Consider the following 20,295-nt stretch of genomic DNA (forward strand, 5'->3'; position numbering starts at 1 on the left):
TGCACATTGGGTTTACCATTCGGTTTTGTAATTTAAGGATCACTCTAATATTATACCCGGCTTTGGTACTGAAAAGAACAACTCCAGATGTTTACACAATGAATACCTACATCGACATATGGTTTAAAGTCTTCTGTCTTCCAATTACACCAATCTGCCTCAGTGACCATACCAGACCTGTAAGATAGAGTAAAATAAAACATTATGTCATACATGATAATATAAATGGCCAAAATTTACATATAAAAATACATGCAATTTTTATAAAAATGTGACTGTTTTCATTCATGACATGTTAAAATCATTTCGTATTCAGTGATCTGAAAATGAGAATATTTATGGTGCAATGATTAGCAAAAATAAAGCTTTAAAACAATGTGCAGTTAGTCTTAATGATATACACTGATATAACCACCTACAATTAGTCCTAATGATCTACTTTGATAAAACCACCTGCAATTAGTCCTAATGCTCTACTATGATAAAACCATTGATTATATGATTATCCATTCACAATGCCCACAATGATTATCCATTGGCCCTGGACATACTGCTGGTGAATTGCAAATGGCTGATACTGTACCGGAGTATGATTGTGGACAAATCCTTGCGTAATTTCACCTCATGCACGAAGCTCAGATATATCATGTACATACTAATCTTACAGTTGTATCCATGGTTGGGAATGTGTGTGCAAAATTCACTGGGTGATGCAATTTTGACGCGTGTGGACTGTTCCTTACAGCAACATGAATCTGAATGGCTGCCATGAATGAATTTGAAAAGGACTTCTTCAATGTAAGTACTCGAAGGACAACCCGCTGTTCAGTAACACCAACAAGAAAGTCATGGGGAAATTCAAGCACAAATGTGCAGGCAATCCAATCAAGGAATAGGTGGGACTGATACCCAAAATGTTCTCAGTTGTGGTAGAAAATTCCAGTTTAAACATGTGGTCCCAAAAGGTTTCAAACACAATACATGTAGAGTGTCTCAGGCAACTGCATCAATTCGCAAACACAACAAATCGCATTCAGTCAAAGAAATATCACACAAGTGTGTATCATTGCAACAAGGTACGTTTTTTCCCCGCCGGATATCAAGCGCTGGAGTTTTGCTGATGTAATCATTACATACATGTAAGATATGCACTGACTCTAAAAATAAATCTTGACAGTAATTGTTATCGTGTGAACAACTTTTAATTTCTGTTGCACAAATACCCTACTTGAGTGTCTTTACCATTTGTTTCGTCCAATGGTGCCACGTGATAGTTGCACAGGAATGCCAATCCAGTCTGAGATCATAAACATATTAACAGACCAAACAGTGTCAGTAGCACAATGATGTCCACCTCTAAATCCCATGGGGCATACAGATATCAAACCAAATTGCTTCCAAACAAGTCTAACATGGGTGGCTGTGAAATTGTTTTGAGGTTTGAGGTGACAGTCTTCTGTCAAATCACGTTGGCAGGTTTTTAACCCAATCACACATGTGGTTTCATTATTCAGTGCTGCTATCACTGAGAAAAACCACATCACTCATTCTCGGGAGCACTTCTCAATTTATCAAAAAATTCTTGCACACATGTTGCCCAAATAATTGTTCTGCAAGTGTATAGCTAAATGCTGACATGTCCACTGTGCACCAGCACATGTTTTGCCAACAACGTAGCAATGACTTTCAAAAGATTCTTTACCTGTACCCACCTTTAGAACCCATGTGGTCCACATGTGTAGATATGTCTAAACACGTCTGCGACACTTGTTGAATCTTTAGATGTTAACGGATGTTGTATCTGGGACCCAGAAGGATTCTGCTAATTCTCCAGGATATTTGCTCCATCGTACCCTGGGTGGCTTCATTAGCACAGGATTGATATCACTCCTAATTTTTGCGACCACATGCATCCATGGCTTTTCCTGATGGAATTGGAAGTATCCAAAAATGTACATTTCTTTGCTGAACATTGGATGCAAGTTCCAGCTACTGTGTCCAAACCAGATCTGGGTTTGTGATATGTTTTCATGTGATACACCATACAATATGAAGACATGATGATAAGTTATACAACAACTGATATTCAACATGGCATCACGAAAAAGAAAAAAGATTTAAACATTATTGACCTGTCTGCATCTGTGCAGCCACAGCCACACAAGCAGGTTAGGTGCTCGGTTAGGGAAGAGGTCTTGAACTACCTCAGACAACTCCAAAGGGAGATATCTTTATTTGTTGCATCACGATTGATGACCACAGAAGTGAAACTTCATGTACGTCCGATTAATAATTTTGATCTATTCGTGATAACAAAATCAAAGAAGCACTTCTGAAGTGTCTTTAAGCAATACAAACTTGCTTTGTGGCACGTCAAGCTGATTTGATAAAGTTGAACAACCAGGTTGTTATTCGTGATGACCCAAACAAGTTCACACTTTTTCAAGGTCAAACTAAACGCTGCAGACATCTAACATTGACATCAAGGACACCATTTTAAAGCCACCCAGTGCCATCATAAAACAACCTGATCCAACTCACTGAAAACCAAGGAATCAATGACTGGTTCGTTGGTGGAATTTAACATTTATATTTCAGAGGCTGCAATGAAACAATATGTAAAGGTTTACAAGGTGCCCTCAGCACCATTCCTAGTAAATTCATGGAGGAAGATTGGAGGAGTATTCACCCATGATGGTTAGGAAAAAAAAAACTGCCATCTTAATCTTAACTAATGGTTGACTTTTTTCCTACCTCTCGAAAATGTGTTTGATCGACCTAAACCCGACATCTTTAAGGTGTTGTGCATCATACTTGTTCATCTTAACCGCAGCTAAAGGTTGGTGGGGTGGAATGATGATACTGATATTTATCTGCAGACTCACCACGGCAGCAACCACTGGCTTGGGTGTTATGAGAACTGCAACCATGGCAACTATCATAGGCATACCAAACAGAATATTTGTCATAGTCATATTGATAGTAACTGGTGTGGCTGGCAGTACTGGACAAAACTAATTTAATTACAGTTGCATTCGGTAATGTGTGTTTATTCATAAATTCTTACGGCCACCCAAATTAGTCTCTGCACAATTGCCAAGCTGTACTTGGAGGCCATGGAATAAAAAAACAATTACTATGGCTGAGTTTGAGATGATGCTGGTCAAGCGTTTGTGGAAATCTGTTTCTCGATTGCTTGTACAATTTGTAAGTAGATTACTTAGTTAACCACTCTTTTTATTCAGAGTATTTTATTCCCTTTATTTTACTCCTATGAACAAGCAATTGTACTTTCATGATCCTAGACAAGAGGTCTTAAATACCCTTCTTTGTCCTGTGAAAACTTTAGCCTCCTTTGGTGTCATCAGCAAAGCCAGAAGACTACTATCTGTAACAGATACTTTCATTTTCAGCACTTCACAATATAATTTCAATTATTCAAATGTCTGAATTTAAGAAATTTATTTGTGTAAAATTTTGCGATTTCAATGGTTGACTCATATACTGAGCCATTAAATCAAACTTTTCTGCCCATGAATTCTATCATTGTTGATGTTGAATTGCTGTGGACTGATCTTGTAACGTTTATCGAAAATATGTACTGTGCTGCAAATTTAGCCAAATATAAATATGAGTATTTATGCACATCAAAGATACAACTCATTCTTTCCTCATACTAGACTATTATTGAGGCTGATGCTGCTTATTTCAATATTATCTTCATCAAATGTACTGGTAATCTGTAAATTCCCGTCTTTCCTGAAACACTCCAGTGTACTTTTTAGGTTTCAAATCAAGAAATTAAATGTTAATTCTCTTAAATGTTATTCTTCATCAAGTTTTGTCCACATTTTTGTCCTGGCATCATCTCTAGATATCTACACTGTTGATTTCAAGTTAAACTTGTCAAATATTTCTCTATCACCTATCTGAAGATTGCTGAATTCATTACAGTGTAACGTTGTCATTATTTATGTGTAAATTTAATCAAATTGTTATTCTGTGTGTCATTTACTAATGACCTTCATTTTGTGTGTCATTTACTAATGACCTTCATTTTGTGTGTCATTTACTAATGACCTTCATTCTGTGTGTCATTTACTAATGACCTTCATTCTGTGTGTCATTTACTAATGACCTTCATGGTCTTGCTGGTCTATAGCTTTAAAATTATTTGAAATTCTTATCTCTGACTGGTCAGGTAATTGTAGAGCTGATATACTGCAAGAGCTAGGGTTTTATTTCTAGAAATTTTTGGATTTATTTATTTATTTTCACACAGGCGAAGCCTACTAAAATGATCATACTATTTTTTAAGTGAACTATGTTTTAGTTCTGTTAATATCAACTTCTTCCAATAAATTGAAAATCCACAAATGCACAGTTGCAAGAAATTAGATAAATGTATAGCAAACATCAGCTACAACTAAATCACACTGAAGATGTTCGACATCTAGAAACACTGAAATCTATATAATCACAAATACACAGTATGTTCCAAGTAGCACTAAGGAAAGGTAAGAGATAAAAATTCAGCAGGTTGAAAAACAACTTTTGAGCTTAGTTATACTTACAACTTGCAAAATACATTGGGGAACATGGCAATGTTTCTCATGTCATCTTTCCAGCCATCAAATACCTTATCTTTTATGAATGGTTTTGCAATGTGATCAACTACAAAATTTAATCTGCAATAAAAAATATTAAAGATCATCTTAAAAAGGAATTTTTGTTATCTCTCTCTCTCTCACACACACACACACACACATATAACTTACTTGTCCATTTAAAATAACAGTGAATCAATGGATGTGCCACATAATTCAAAATGACTGTCAAATAAGTCACATTTAAAGTTTACTCTGACCTCCCACCATGTGACTCATATCTAAATTTTGCAATGTCTAAGTGGTGCAAACATACATGACAGCTCTTCGTTATGTGATTCTGCTGGCATCAGTATATGAGAAACTTAACTAAATCCTGAATGTAACACAACTCACTGGTGCAAAATATAGATCTCAATGACCTACTTTTAACTGAATGGGTAGTACACATCATGACCCATATATGTATCAAAATACACGATACTGCTGACAATATAGTCTGAAATGCCAAGTTAAAAAGTTGTTTGAAGGGTTTAATAATCCTCATGACGCATCTAGAATACACAAAATTACATCTTAGATGGGCAGACAGACAGACTCAACCCACAGGCCAGAGTTGATTTGAGATCACTTCTGTGCTTGCTTTAGTTTTATAAACAAACACGACACTCATGTATAAAATATGAATGCAACTTTTAAGTGAGGACAAATATTCATGATAATTTGATATATATTTATTTAATGTTATATGTGTGCTTGTGTTTCTCGTGTTCATTTTCTGTTCTCAAGGTGCAATGGATAGTAAACCTTATAGAGGAGACAGGATCTGCAAGTAATGGAGTACTATCCTGTACTTTGCACACTAATTCAATATTAACAGGTGATGGAAACTTTACTAATGTAATAATAATAATAATAATAACAACAGCAATAATAAAGACTTTATTTAGAGAAGGTAACTCAGTTAGTTACAGAACTTATCTACCTTGAGGCCTTCTATCTGTTATGTACAATATATACAGTACATACAACCTGATATGTTAAATTTGGCTTGACACTAAATAATTATGTGATTTTAAAAATCAATGGATCAAGTCTGGAACATATGCACTGGCATCTGTGAACACATAAACATGTATAAAATATAAAATATCATCCTGCATTGAAAAATTCAACTGTAAAAATGATGCAAAATTACACAAAAGCAGGCGGTATTTATTTTACTAGAACTGTTCAATGGTCTAAAGATTTCATCCATCTGAGACAATGATTATGAAAAGACGGAATGCTAGGAGCCTGCCTTATGTCACTGGGAATGTTGTTCCATACCAGTGGACCAGTATATTGAAAACTTTTTTAAACAATTCCTTCTTTGGCCTTGGCATAATGTAATTTTTACTTCTTTTTTACCTTAACTCATTAACCCCTGGAGGATTTTGTCGTTTTCGCCTGAAATGCGAGTAGGAAACACATTTTGTGGGCTATTTCTGAACACATCCTAATACATCGACTTCCAAGTGATTTTCCATTAACCTAATGCCTAGTTGTGTGAGAAACATTGTTTTTCATTGGCTATTTTGCTCGCGCATGAGCAGAATGGGAAAAGTTGGAGTTCTTTTTCTTTTGCTTAACAGACCCATTATTTTCATATTGAGACCACTCTTTATTCTAAATGCCTATCTTATCCTACTTTTTGCAAAGGTTCATCTGTCTGTGTGCAGTTCAGACCAGTCTGCCTTAGATCTGAGACCAAAAAGTCTCAAATCTGGACACAAAATCGGATTCCGACCATGGGCGAATTTTGGACGGAAAAAAATTAGGTTAAAAAAATGATGTTTTTCCCCTCTGTATTTTGTAGTGCAACAAGAACTTCCAGATTATTTGGTATCAATGTAGAGCTACATCATCTACCTTTCTATAATACCACCCACTTTAGTGTATCATACATGACCTTGACGCTACAGAGCATGGCAGTAGGCTACTACCTCCTGCCACGTAAACGTGGTGCCAGGGGTTAATGAGTTAAATTTGGAGTACCATCAGCATCTCTTTGGTGAAAGATATTGCTTAGGTAAACAGGAATGGCTTTTCTGGATACTTTATACATCAATCTGGCCTTTCGGAGAAATATTATTTCATGTACTGTTAAAATCTTTATATTATTCAGGCAGGTACTAAACTGACTCGTAACTTACTTTGGGTATTTCTTGATAACATCAGGGATATACTTCAAGTGGCGAGGCCTGAAAAATTCAAATTTTTTGTATCAAAACAAGCACTTGAGTTTGCTTACCTCTGACAATGAAAAGCCTGACAATGTGCAAAACGATGCACATCTGAAACTAAGATATGATAATGAAAGTGATCAAATAAGCATGGTCAATTTGACATTTTTTTGTAATTAATAAGTTTATTTATTGTAACTTGCAGTCATGATATGTATTAGACTGACCCTAACAAGTCATAAAAAAAAAACAAAGTAAAGGAGCCAAGTGTTTAGTACCATTGTGTTACTGTTAACATATATACATATCTACCAAGAAGGTCAGCGTAGGGATAATATCTAAAACTGGATAGTAAATTGCCAGATTGCATAGGCTTGTGTTTAATGGTGATCATACAGAGTGTGTCTAACTCTTGCATTTGAAACCCTTCAGAACGAAAAAGTCATGTTCAATTATTATTCTTGTTATGTGCTGAGGAGTCCTCATTATAATGTACACCTCTGCCGACACAAATTGTACTAAATGACAATCTTCTATAATTTTACGATGGGGACAATTTAAGGCTAAGTAAATTTGGATTCCTTGAAACTGTGTCATGTTTACTAACCTTTGAATTCAATATTTACCAGAACCTGAATTTTCCCGGTAAAAAAATATTTGTTACACCTCATTTTCATCCTGGAGTTACCTTAGCATCCAATGGTTCTTGGTCTAATCATATTGACTGTATAGTTCAAATCTGCTTCAAGTTGTAATGGTCCCTTGAAGAAGTTAAGATAGCACACCTTATCTAAAGATAGTACACCCTATATAAAGATAATACACCTTATCTAAAGATGATACAACGTGAAATGAAAGATGATCCTAATATCATCACTTTGAATATCTTAACGCTCCAGTAGAAAGCTCTGCATCCAACAAATCAACACAAGTTGCTGACCAGCCTCCATGTGGATTTTGTTACATGGTAGTTAGTTGTGACAAGCTAACTGAACCACCAATGTTGTATCATGGCAGGACTTGTTTGAGGTGTTTCTTAAAATGATTGAGGTTACAAGGAAATGGATTCAACAACAGTTCTATTCACCACCTAATTTGATTATGACTGGTAATAACATTTGTCGGTTTTCCACAGCCACTCATTGCTGGATCTGTGAAGAAGCTTTGAATTTGATGTCAAATTCAGTGATCAGTGTTACATCACTAATGAGTACAGAGGAGATACACGCAACACTTGTAATGTACAGTTGAGAAAACTTCCCATACAAAATAAAAATCCTTGTAGTGTTTCATAACTTGATGATCACTTAACGATGCAAGCAATAGCCACAATCACAAATAAGCGTTGTTGTTGTTGTTATTGTTGTTGGGTTTAATGCCATTTTTCAGCACATGATAGGCTATGCATGGCGGCCAGTATTAATGGTGGAGGAAAAACCCGGGAAGAACCACCGAGCCATGAGAAGTTACTGGCAAACTTTCTCACATACCCACATTGGCCGAATCCTAGACTCGAACCCACACAGACAGAGGTGAGATGGCAGTGACCCGTAACGGAGAGCGCTTTAGACCACTCGGGGCCCCTACAAATAAGCGTAATCTCCAACATGGAAAAATGCATGACATTTAGGCTCGGACACGAACAGTTCATTGATTCATCACAGTTTATGAATTCAATCACTGACAAATTAGCAAGACAAGAAAAGTTGTTTATCTGTATGAGTACATGAGTGACAGGGACAAATTTGCCAAAACTCAGTTGCTCCCAACTTAAGTGTTTTATTCATCAAAGTCATGTGAAAGTATCTCAGAAAAAGAACATGAGCACGCAAACAAGGTTTGGTCTGCTTTTGATTGCAAAAACATGGGTGATTATCATCATCAGTATCTGCGCACTTATGTGTTGTTGCCTGCTGCTGTGTTGTTGTTTGCTGACGTGCTTGAGAAACTTCGCGACACTGCCATGCATGTATACAAGTTTGATCATGCACATTACTGTATGTCACCAGGTATGGCTAGGGATGTGTTGTTGTTGTCCAAAAGTTGAAATTTCTCACTGACATTAACCAGCATTTGTTTATTCAGAAATCTCTTCCTGGTGGGATTTCTATGGTGAGTCACAGACAATGTGCATGCCAACAACCCATATGTGGATGGGAATGACCCTGCTTCCTAAAACAGTTCCATCCTGTATCTCGATCCAAATAACCTTTACTAATGGGCAATGATGCAAACATTGCTGGTTGGTGGGTTTCTGTGGATTGATCCTGTACACACTGACCTGCAAAAACACATAAATGATTACAACATCAACAGCAACTATGAATAATTCTTTAAAGTTGATTTAGAACATTTGCATGATGTGCACAACAATTATCCGCTGGATCCAAAAGTGCTGTTGGTACCTCGAACAGTGTTGTCTCTGTATCAGTGCTCAATCATTGATGAGTCTGGACACAAATTTATTGAATGCAAAAAACTAGTACCAAGTCTTACAATGAAAACCAATTACATACTGCATGTGTGAAATCTCTAGCTGTATATGCGATTGGGTATGTTTGTAACTAAGATCCATTGGATGCTTGAATTTCGCCAGTATGGTTGGATAGTACTCTATATCCAGATGAATAAGGATTTGAGAACTTCGTCCATAAACGATATTGAGAAGGATTTTTTCAAGCTCAATACACATTCTGTGTTTGGAAAAACCATGTAGAATTTGCACAAATGAATTCAAGTCAATTTTGTCCGCGATAGCACACAAAATAGGCTTCAAAGGCTCATCTCTGACATGGCCTTTGAATCCATAATGATCCTTGATTGTGGACTTGTTGCCGTTCACAGTGAAAAATCAAAATTCAAGCTGACAAAACCAACATATACTGGTTATCCTTGCAGGACTTGTTGAAACTGCTCATTTATGAGTTTTACTATAACAAGATCAAGCCATTTTGCCAGGATTGTGTCAAGATGCTGTACACTGACAATAACTCGCCACTGATACACATCATTGCCAATGATGTGTATGCAGACATGGTTCAACCATGTTTGGTCAATCAGTGTGTCACCAGTGATTATCCATTGATTAGTAACTCTAATAAAAAGGTTACTGGTAAGTTCAAAGATGAATGCTCAAGTACACCAGTCAAAGAGTATGTGGGACTGCGAATTAAATGTATTCGATCATGGTTGGACCACACGTTTCTGAAAAAAATAAGAGCTAAAGGTATTCCATGCACTATTATGCAAAAGGATGTCTGGCACGAAATCTACGTGGAATGTCTTCAAGACTGACATGAATTCATGCATACTGCAAATATGATACAGTGTCAGAAACATCACATGGGCATTTACCAATAAACTAGAGTGATTTTGTCCCCGCTTGATATCAAGCATTGGATACCTCCAGTGGAATCAACAGCTACAAGTTTGGCCATCATGCTATTGTAATTCAACTTACGACTGACACATCCACTAGTACATCAACGTGTCAACACAAATCTTGGTGGCAATTCCTTATATGCTGGAAAAACTTGTAATTCCTCCAGCACAAATGCTCAGCTGGGAGGTTTTGCTGCTTTTCATTAATAGGTCCCAAACTGTACCGTATTGGTTGCCTAGGAATATCAATCCATTCCAAGATCATAAATACATTGACAGACCATAAAGGGTCAGTTGCACAGCATTGTCCACCTTCCAATTCTCCTGGTGCATACAGATACTGAACAAATTTGTCTCCAAATGGTTGTAACAATGCCTGCTGTTACAGCATTTTCTAAGTTAAAGTGACAGTCTCTTGTCAAATTCCATTATCTGGTTTAAATCTTTTAATTCCATTAGCTGGTATGACTTTGTTATTTAGTCCTACTAAAACTAATTTGAGTCATGCTGAGACCATTTGTGAGACCATTCTGCATTTGAGAGGTTAGGACTGAGACCTCAACCAACAATTCTCGCACGTACTGTTGACCCAATAACCATTCTGCGAGTGTGTGATTAAATCGTTCCATGATAGTTTGGTCACGATGAATGTTTACATACACGAACTCACACACAGTGTTTGGTCAACAGTGCAGCAACAGATCTAACAGCAACAACTTCTTTACCAGGATCCACTGGTAACAATTATGGCCATGTAAGTGGTGAACTTTTATAAATGCATCTGAGCGCATCTGCGACACTTGCAGATTCTTTTGTTGTCAACAGCTCATTTTCTTTATATCTGCTAGCAACATCAACAATTGTTAGGGCATTCTTGCAGGTGTAAAAATGAATCTGTCGATCAAGGACACCATCATGTGGAAGAAACAACAATTCAACCTGATAAACCTCATTAGGTATTTGGACATAAAACCAACCATTTGAAATATTTCTGGTACTGGCAGGTAAAATTGCTTCACCACTTGCTTGGCTAACCATTTTCAAGCAATGTCATGAGTGACCTTTGCTGCACTTGCTAATTTTTCTAATATTTTGGATGATGTCCGGCTATTTTGTATCCATTGTCCGTTTGTATCAATATGATTTTACTTTTAATGAGTGCCTCCAAGTACCATCTTGGCCTTCATGCCTCCTTTTACAACCCATCTTGCAATTTGTTCTCAAGCACTTAGTTCTGCAATCACATTCAAGTCATGGATAAGATCCATGTCAGTGTGTTGACATGCACGCATATCATTTGATGCCTTATAAGTAAGATCATGTCGGTAACACGCAGCATCAACACAATTTAGGTGTCTTCACAAGGCTTTGGCTGGTTGCTAGAATTGAGTCGTATATCCAGTTGTATACCAGGTCCACAGAAGTTGTATCCAGGAATGTGTTTTTCACCAGGGTATTTACACCACGGTGTTCCTGGTAACTTTGTTAATACATCAGCGATATCAACCCAGACTTTTTAAAACCAGACCCCGTGCATTTTCATCTATAAGCGAGCTTGCCTGCCACAAACTTGAACTACTTTTGCTCTACATTGAACACAAGTTCCAGTAATTGCTGCTTGTCCAATACATTTTTGAACTCGAGCTGGATATGCTGTGTTTTTTGCCTGACATTACACACAATATGAAGATATGATTGCACTGTATACTGTATTATTAAAAGGCATCATGCAGAAGGAAATTTGTAGATGCTTTCTAAGACTTTTCAGTGACTGACTTCTCTGCACAGGTAACACACAAACGATCCAAACATGATGATGGAAATGGAAGTTCCACATCTCCAAAACTCATTTTGTACATTGATCATTGACCCAGCTGGATAAACAGCTGTTGTTGAATATGACTTTACGATGACTAAATGGGATCGTTTGTATGGGATTGCACCATAAGCTGTGTTACAATGTTTAAAAAGACTTTTAAAAAAGCATTAAATGACAAGAGTGGCAACTTTTCGATTTGGATGCAAACAAAAACAATCTGGTATTTTACGACAATGTGATTCTTGAGCACAAAGTCAATCAGCACAAATATTTTCACAAGGCCTACACAAAAACACTGTCATCTATTTCACTCAATGACACTCACATATATCTCAAGTGATTTGTCAAAACAGTAACATGTTGATAATATTTCATGGCACTGATATGTATGGTCTTGGAAATATTCATTGGACTTGGTGTGCCACTGACCACATGTGGGATGAATTTCATGATTTTTTCTGGTCCGGATCACAAAGGATCTATATAGATTTTTCACCCAGTGAATGGACTAGAACTTGCAGGGATAAATGTTGCATGGGTCTGGACACATCTTACATGGATGCATCAATTTTTAACAATCATAATCATATAAAATATCTGCAAGTGATGTCGTAGAAGAGTATGGGATGCAAAACCATGAAGCTGCTTGTGAACACCAGGAATTGATTCAAAATGTTACAGACACTTGTACAAAGATCAAAGATATGTTACAGCCTTGACAGACTGCATGAGAAGACCTCACAGTGAGATTTGAATAAACATTTGGTCCACTGATTGAACCAATAAAGGAAACTGCAAAGGGAATTTTAATGCTTACCGGAATAGAAGAGCCAGATCCAGTTTGTAAGATAGCCAGGTGCAGCAAGGCTATTAAGAAAGCAACAAAAGCAACTGCTGAGACTATTCATTGTTTGCAAGAGGTGACTGAGGAAGTCAAAGAAGACATTGGTGAAATTGGAGAAGCCTTTCATATGTTAGCAAAAGGCATCCATGTACTTGAGGACATTTAAGAGGTAGTTGCCAAGATACCAGACATGACATCTGAGTATCAGTCTGAGATGCAAACACCATTTCAATTCTTTAAAGAAAATATGTACCAGATCTTCAAAAGCCCTATATTTCCATATTTATTGCTCTTAACAGACCCAGCAACTTGAGAGAGTACATCGTAAAAATGCCACAAAAAATACATGAAAAATACATAAACGCTGAATGACCTGAAAGGGTATTCAGGGAGTGTACCAGACAGAAACAAGGGCTTTGATTACCTGTTGCAGATCTGTCCATTGACCAATTTTGATTTACTCGTGATGTCAAAATAAGTCAAGCATTTCCATGGTGTATTTATGTAAAATGAACATGTCGATGGTACCATGCACACGTGAAACCATTATTGTCAATCTGGATTTAACAATATGACCTGGCACTTACTGGGTTGCATAAGTGGTAACACCTCAACATTGCTCATATTTTGACTCATATGGACTTGCACCACCAGTTGAAGTTTTTAATTATTGAACCAGGCACGGTAAACAACTGCTGTATTATTCAACTATAGCAGTACAAACATGGTTGGATGGACCAATATGCAGTTCATCTTGTTATGAAAGTGTTGCAAGCACTTGAGTGATCAACAACCCCACAAGCACTTATTGATTTCACATTAAAATACATTGAATATTATATAAAATGTCTATTAACATTTAAAAACACTACTCAGCCTGACATCATGGTGCTGGTGTGGATCTGAGCAGATCTGCCACTGAAGCAGATTTGTCTGAGTTTACCAGTCGTGTTGTTGTTGGTATTGATCCAGGTGAGCTTGTGACATTAGAAGATCAAACTGGCAAATTTAAAACGTCTAATGCAGACATTTAAGATATTATTGTCAAGTTCAAAGGCATTGTCGCAAAAAACCTGGTTGAAGTCAATGAGTCTAGAGGATAAAGATTTTGATCAACTTAAACGTTATATCATAAATCATAAGTCTGGATCATACTTGTTTATCATAAATGGATGCAAAGGAATGCAAAGGAATGTCATATCAAATCAAAATAGTGATAAATGATAAACAGCATCTTAATGATGTATCACTGTTATCAGGTTCAAATTACATATCTGCAACAATATCAGTCGCTGGAGATAAACTTCAGTTTGAAGCATTCAACATTTATCCTATCGGGTACTTAGCCATCTTTGGTGTCTATGTTCAAGATTAAATTTTACCATTTTTATATATAAGTAATGGAATCTGACTGCAGCAATGAGGTTGTGGAATCTACCGACGGGGTGATGGATCAGCTGACAGCAGATGCTAACATTGATAACAATCACAGGAATGAGCAATTTCTCAAGTAAAGAAAACTTTAAACCCCCCTACTTGATCTAGGTTGCAATTACCATTTTCTGGAAATGCTGTCACCTAATGGAATTTTCCATTCTAAGTTTCTATGGCCAGAATCAAGACTGTATCTTTTAACTCAAATTCAGGTAAACATATTTAAATTAATAATGATCTGAATATTTAATCCACAATCATAGAATTTTGTTTAGCTATGTATTCTGTTGTTTCAAAATAAATTTCACTGCTCAGGTACACTATGTACTTGATTTTGGATATGGTCAAGTACAAAATACAGATATATATATATATACATATATATATGGAGTATATATATGGAGTTCAAAACCAGGAATGAAAAGGAATCTTACTGGATATGCTACCTAAGAACACTGAAACCAAATGGTTTAAACCAAGAAGACCAGAAAAAGACATCCACCCACAAATAAAATCATCTTTTTGCAGTGGGCACATTTTCTTTTTAATAATTCTCTAAAATTGCTTATTAGTCACCCAATAACCTTTAATTACTACTACAACAATGAAATATACAAGATATAATTTGCAGTTACATAAATTTACTTTAAAAAAACAGATGGCGATATAGCTCATCAATTTCTAGGTCAATATAAAATAATTTTCAGCATCAGCATCAAGTTGAAGTAAACTAGTAGAAACATAAAATGAATTTCAAGCTTTTATTCCTGTAGAAAAAGTCATGTAAAGTTTTGTAACCTCAACGATTTTTATGTTTTTTGTTTGTCTTATCTCTGTTTTGTATTTGCCTTTGAAAAAGACTCATTTAGGGTCAAAAGTGTTCAGGCTAGTTTTAAACTAATTTTGCACTGTTCGTTGTCAGTTTATTGCATTTATTTTAATCAATCCATGACAAACGTGATCCCTCGCTGGATCCAGTGTACTTGAAAGAGCTGTAATTCACCATATAACATAGCCATTAAGAAAAGCAAACAATTAATACAAATTAAATATACAAAACTGTATCGTTAGATCGGTCTGTAGTATCCATTTATTATCAGAGTTTATAGTTGTGTTCAGATGTAATTTTAGTAGTATTATTTATCTCATTATTCACAGGAATTAAAAAGTGCTGATTCTCTTTTGTTCTGGATTGCATTGATTTGGTACATTAGGATATTCAAGGCTAATGAATTCATTCAGAACATTCTGTACTATTGGATTAAGATAGGGCAGTCACAACTATATGGGATTTAAATCACAATACTGTCTTTTAAATTTTCACTTTGTATTCTAGGCAAATAAATTATTTGTTGAAATTTACTTAAATTATTTGTTTCACTTCTTTTCTTTTACATATATTAAGATCACAAGTTGTAACAGTAAGAAGTGACATAAAATTATTTAGCTGGGTTGCATTCATTTTAATAAATTCTTTGAAAAATGTGTCACATGGTGTAATGGTACAATATTTTTTGAGATTATTTCACAGTACATTTTGTCCTGGTCAGCATGACATGTAACCATGAAGACTGACATATGGGCTAGGCTCGCAATAGCTTGGCAGCTCATGATGGTTAACCTCTCTTGCTTGGGGATATAAATGAATTTTAATTCGAGTCCATTTAATAAAATTGACACAGATATGTTAATGTAAGGTCATACTGCAGAAAATGACAATGCTAAGACAAACCAGGGTCAAAATTTTGGGAAATCTTGGGACATTTGAAACGGTGTCATAAAATTATATTTTCCAGAATATTTATTAACAAAGGCAGTTTAGACAGAATTATTTTGACTTCAATGGGAGTGTTAGAATTTGTGTGGTTAGAGAAAGGTAATCCTGATTGGCTACACTAAATAATGGGGTGTGTGTGTTCTCAAATGAAATTCAAAGTTTTGAGTAATCTCCCTCATGAAATTATTGAGTCTAAGTTTCTGAGGGGAGCCAGAATTTAGCTTCAGGAAATATGGGCTTGATTCTGACCTTAGAAACATCTAGAACTGAAAATTCCATTAACTTGACACAGTATTTCCAGAAAACGGTAATTGTTACCAAGGTCAAAAAGAGGAGTATATACTTGTGTTTACTTTAAAAAATTACTCATTCTTGCTTTAACATCCAAAGCAGAATAATTCTTATTATTGTGTTTAGTTTTTGAATTGGGTGGATTTATTTATTCAATAATTATTCATTGGAATTGCAAAGTGTTGAATAATATTCTTGGACTGGAACATTAATTGGAATTATAGTGAATTCAGATAAGAAAACTTTAGATTATATTATTGTGATACATCAAAAGACTGTTAACACATCGGCACACTCCAAGCCACTGGTATATTAGCATGTTCAAGACTACAAGTACATCTACACATTATATATTGAAGCTTATTTGGAATACCACTGGAATTCAATTGGAGCTTTATACTTTTGGACTTGTGATAGAACATTTAGGACTATCTAGGATTTAATTCACAATACTGTAAATTCTTGTTTAATGTTCACCTTGTATTATAGAGAAATAAATTATTTGTTGAATTTTACAAAATGTGTTGCTTTTCACTCTTTTCTGTTACTAAGTTTGAGACAAAAGTCACCACAATATCAATAAATAGTTTGTTTACCAAAGCCCGCTTGATATATATTTCACCTGACCTATGATGCAATAGTATTTTCTGTAGAACTATTGGAAAATTCCAGTAACTCGTAAACAATGTTAGGTCTTTAACTCATATTTCTGTAAACATGACAAAAATCAGGTATGCATAAACTCTGCTCAAACTTTTAAATTACAGACAAACATTAAGCACACAATACAAATATACATAGCATTAGCATCTCCACTGATGAGCCATGGCTTGATAGAGACTGCATTGATCAAACACAACAGCAAGCCACGTTTGCATCAGTGCAAAAGATTTCACGGATTTAAATTAAACAAACAAGCTTACTGTTACTAAAAGAAACCTCATATGCATATACCTGACGAGGAGGTCATAGGTTAGCCCTTTCTCTTGCAATACAGCAAGGCCATGCCCAACATCATCACGACATATCCAGTCATCTGCCTCCTCATCCAAGATATGACGAACTCCCTTTACCAAGGGGCTAAGGGATCTAATCTCGTCTATTTCATGACGTAACTAAAAACCGAACAGAATGAAAAATGTCAGAAAACAAAAAGCACGATCTTTACCAAATGAAAATTAATATCACCTAGTGAGGAAAATATCAACCGTCATTACCTCTTTTTTTGTATGAAAGTATATGCTAGTAGTGTTGTACAAGTTCTCATCATGCACATACTGGCAATGTTTCATTTCTGTACCAGTCTAACAAAGAATCGTGTAGTAGCAAACTTAAGGTAAATGGCGCCTGAGGCAATGACGATGGCCATAAGGGGCTTTGGCACCCCACAGACCTCTGGTGCCTGTGGTTTTGGTACCCCAAAACCTCTGGCTCCTGGGGCAACTGCCCCACCCCATTAATATGCTACTGATTGTGTGCGTCAAAAATGTCATTCAACTTTGAAAAAATAAGTCCCCACTCGTGGAAACCTGCCCCCGCTGTTGAAAGGCATTCTCTTGAGGCTCAATTTTTGTTAGTGACAATGAAACTTGTACCCTTTGAAAAGGCAACCAACCTGGTATCATTGGGGCTATGATTATAATTACCTTATCTGATTTGTTCCTTGAAAAAAAATTCACACGTGTGAGCACATGTAAGTGCAGGAGGCACACTTCAACATGGGAGTCATGTTATACCAACAAAACCATCAATGACACCTGCTCTCTGCTTAATGAGGCTTTCTCCACATTGCTGTGACGACGACAGGTTTCTGTGTTTTATTCTTGGAATAAATATGTTGAGAATTATGTGCCCTTTTGCTTTTTTACAAACAGTATGCAATTTTCATTTAATGTTTTGGAATTTTTGTACAACGTCAGTGGAAAGAGGGTTATTTTGATAATCACATTACTAGTGAACTTCTGATTTCATGAAAATGTAGGCTGCAAGATTTGTGTAGTCATGTTATTAACAATAAAATAAAAATTCTCTTATTTCAGAATGCAGAGATCATATTCTTGGTCTTGAAGTAAGTGTATTAATCACTTTTAATTAAATTAAAATGCTCCTACATCTATGCAATATACATATACTGTGGTTTTTGGCCTTAAAGAGTTGATACCGGTCACAGTGATCAAAATGCCTTCATTTTAACATTTTAAACAAAATCTGGCTTAAGCTGCCTGCTGAACTGTGAAATTCTATCAAGTGTAAAATATATTTCATTAATAGTGCTTACTTTATTAGTCATTTGTAAAATATATTTCATTAATAGTGCTTACTTTATGAGTCATTTGTAAAACATATTTCATTAATAGTGCTTACTTTATTAGTCATTTTTAATGCGTTTTACTTTTTATCCATTAAAATATTGAACATTCTAATGAATTATGCCAACTTAATTTGGCACAGCAATTTAGGCGATATTTTTTCTTCTTCAAATTGTCACATTGTACATTTTGAGAGTAAGCTTATCCAGTTAAGTTGCTGAGAGCTGTTTGGGTGAGATCAAGTCAAAATTTGTGTTGAGGTCTTCGATCTTAGTGACATTTTTAGCGGGAATCTGGATGTCAGTGACATCAAAGACTGAAAATAGTATCAAAAGCCCTGCATGCATGGTGTTCCTTTCCATATATGTAAATACCTGAAATATACTGCAGAGAGTGTCTTTTAGTAAATATTCTATACGTTAATGTTTGACAATAACAAATTTCCTTATTATTGTGTTTAAAAAAAAAGGTTCAAATAGTTTTCAACAAGATGCTAATAATGTGGAATATAAGATGCCTGCCTGTCTTCATGATTACAAAGATGTCACCACTGTAAATGACCAGAATAATGTTGATTGATCATGAAACCTAAATGTATCTATCCAGCCACAGTGTTTTCCCAGGTTCTTTCTTCACCCTTAGGTGCCCCCCCACCTCTGTTTTAGGCTACATCCGTAAAGCTTGTGAGCTGACAACTACATGTTTGTTCACCACCACCCCACCCACCCCGAAAATAATTATGCTGAAGCCCCGGTACTGGCTGCCATATATAGCATATCATGTGCTGAAAAATGACCTTAAACCCACAAGAACAACAATTATTTGTCACATGCTTTTGGGGTTGTTTCATCCATGTGTACGGCCCACTTTTGTTCTGCCGACTTCACTATTCACCTCAATAACCTCTAACATCATTAATATCTGGGAAAAAAAACGAAATGGTCTGTCTGCAAAATGAACTCCAGTCTCTGGATCACAATGATGACACTTTGTTCCATGATTTTATTTTATTTGAATGGAATGATGCAATTCAGAATTTATTTCAAATCGAAAAACAAATTTTTGTGCATTTTGCACAAAATATGCACGCATGTTTATGAGGAAATGCATGTCCTGACATTGTGAATACTTAATGATTAACAGTTTGTCAAATTGGTCTGATAAATGTTAGACACTTGTGCTATTTCTAAGAGTACAACTGTAAATGAATAGAAAGATATATCATTACTTTTCAACAGGTTAATCAAGAAGCATGTGTGGCGCAGTTGATAAGGTTCAGGATTGTGATGTAAAAGGTTGCTGGTTCAAGCCCTAAAAATGTTACTTTCTTCAAACATAAGATGTGAACAGTTAGATAATATTTATTAAAATGAAATGTTATCTTTGATGCACTCTTGCATAACTTGATTATTTAGATCACATTTACTACATACACCAGACTTTTGGATGAGACTTTAAACCGAGATCCCAGTTTCCGTATAACCTTTTGGTGATGGTGCAATGTTAAAATCGAGTTCACTCACACTACATATTATGTCATACATTAAATGAAAATATAGGCGGCAACATTTGATATGCATGTGAAAATCATCTTTTAAAAAAAACATG

The 20,295-nt window shown here is 35.8% G+C and overlaps 1 protein-coding gene across 7 annotated transcripts in view; it reads right to left on the minus strand.

The window, feature by feature from the left end:
* The window catches only part of LOC149778468 (uncharacterized), a 51,892-nt gene that overhangs the window by 8,572 nt on the left and 23,025 nt on the right, over positions 1-20,295 (minus strand). For 6 of the 7 annotated variants that reach the window (XM_089939326.1, XM_089939322.1, XM_089939324.1 and 3 more), the window contains 4 exons: positions 17,333-17,493; positions 6,803-6,850; positions 4,575-4,688; positions 111-177 (listed from right to left, as the gene is read on the minus strand). In XM_089939326.1, the coding sequence (XP_089795452.1) occupies positions 111-177; positions 4,575-4,688; positions 6,803-6,850; positions 17,333-17,493 (390 nt within the window). The remainder of the gene's footprint in view (positions 1-110; positions 178-4,574; positions 4,689-6,802; positions 6,851-17,332; positions 17,494-20,295) is intronic. The other variant, XM_089939328.1, reaches the window with a different exon arrangement.

The sequence above is a fragment of the Sinohyriopsis cumingii genome, chromosome 17, assembly GCF_028554795.1.
Source record: "Sinohyriopsis cumingii isolate HCF-2022 chromosome 17, ASM2855479v2, whole genome shotgun sequence".
Lineage (NCBI taxonomy): Eukaryota > Metazoa > Mollusca > Bivalvia > Unionida > Unionidae > Sinohyriopsis > Sinohyriopsis cumingii.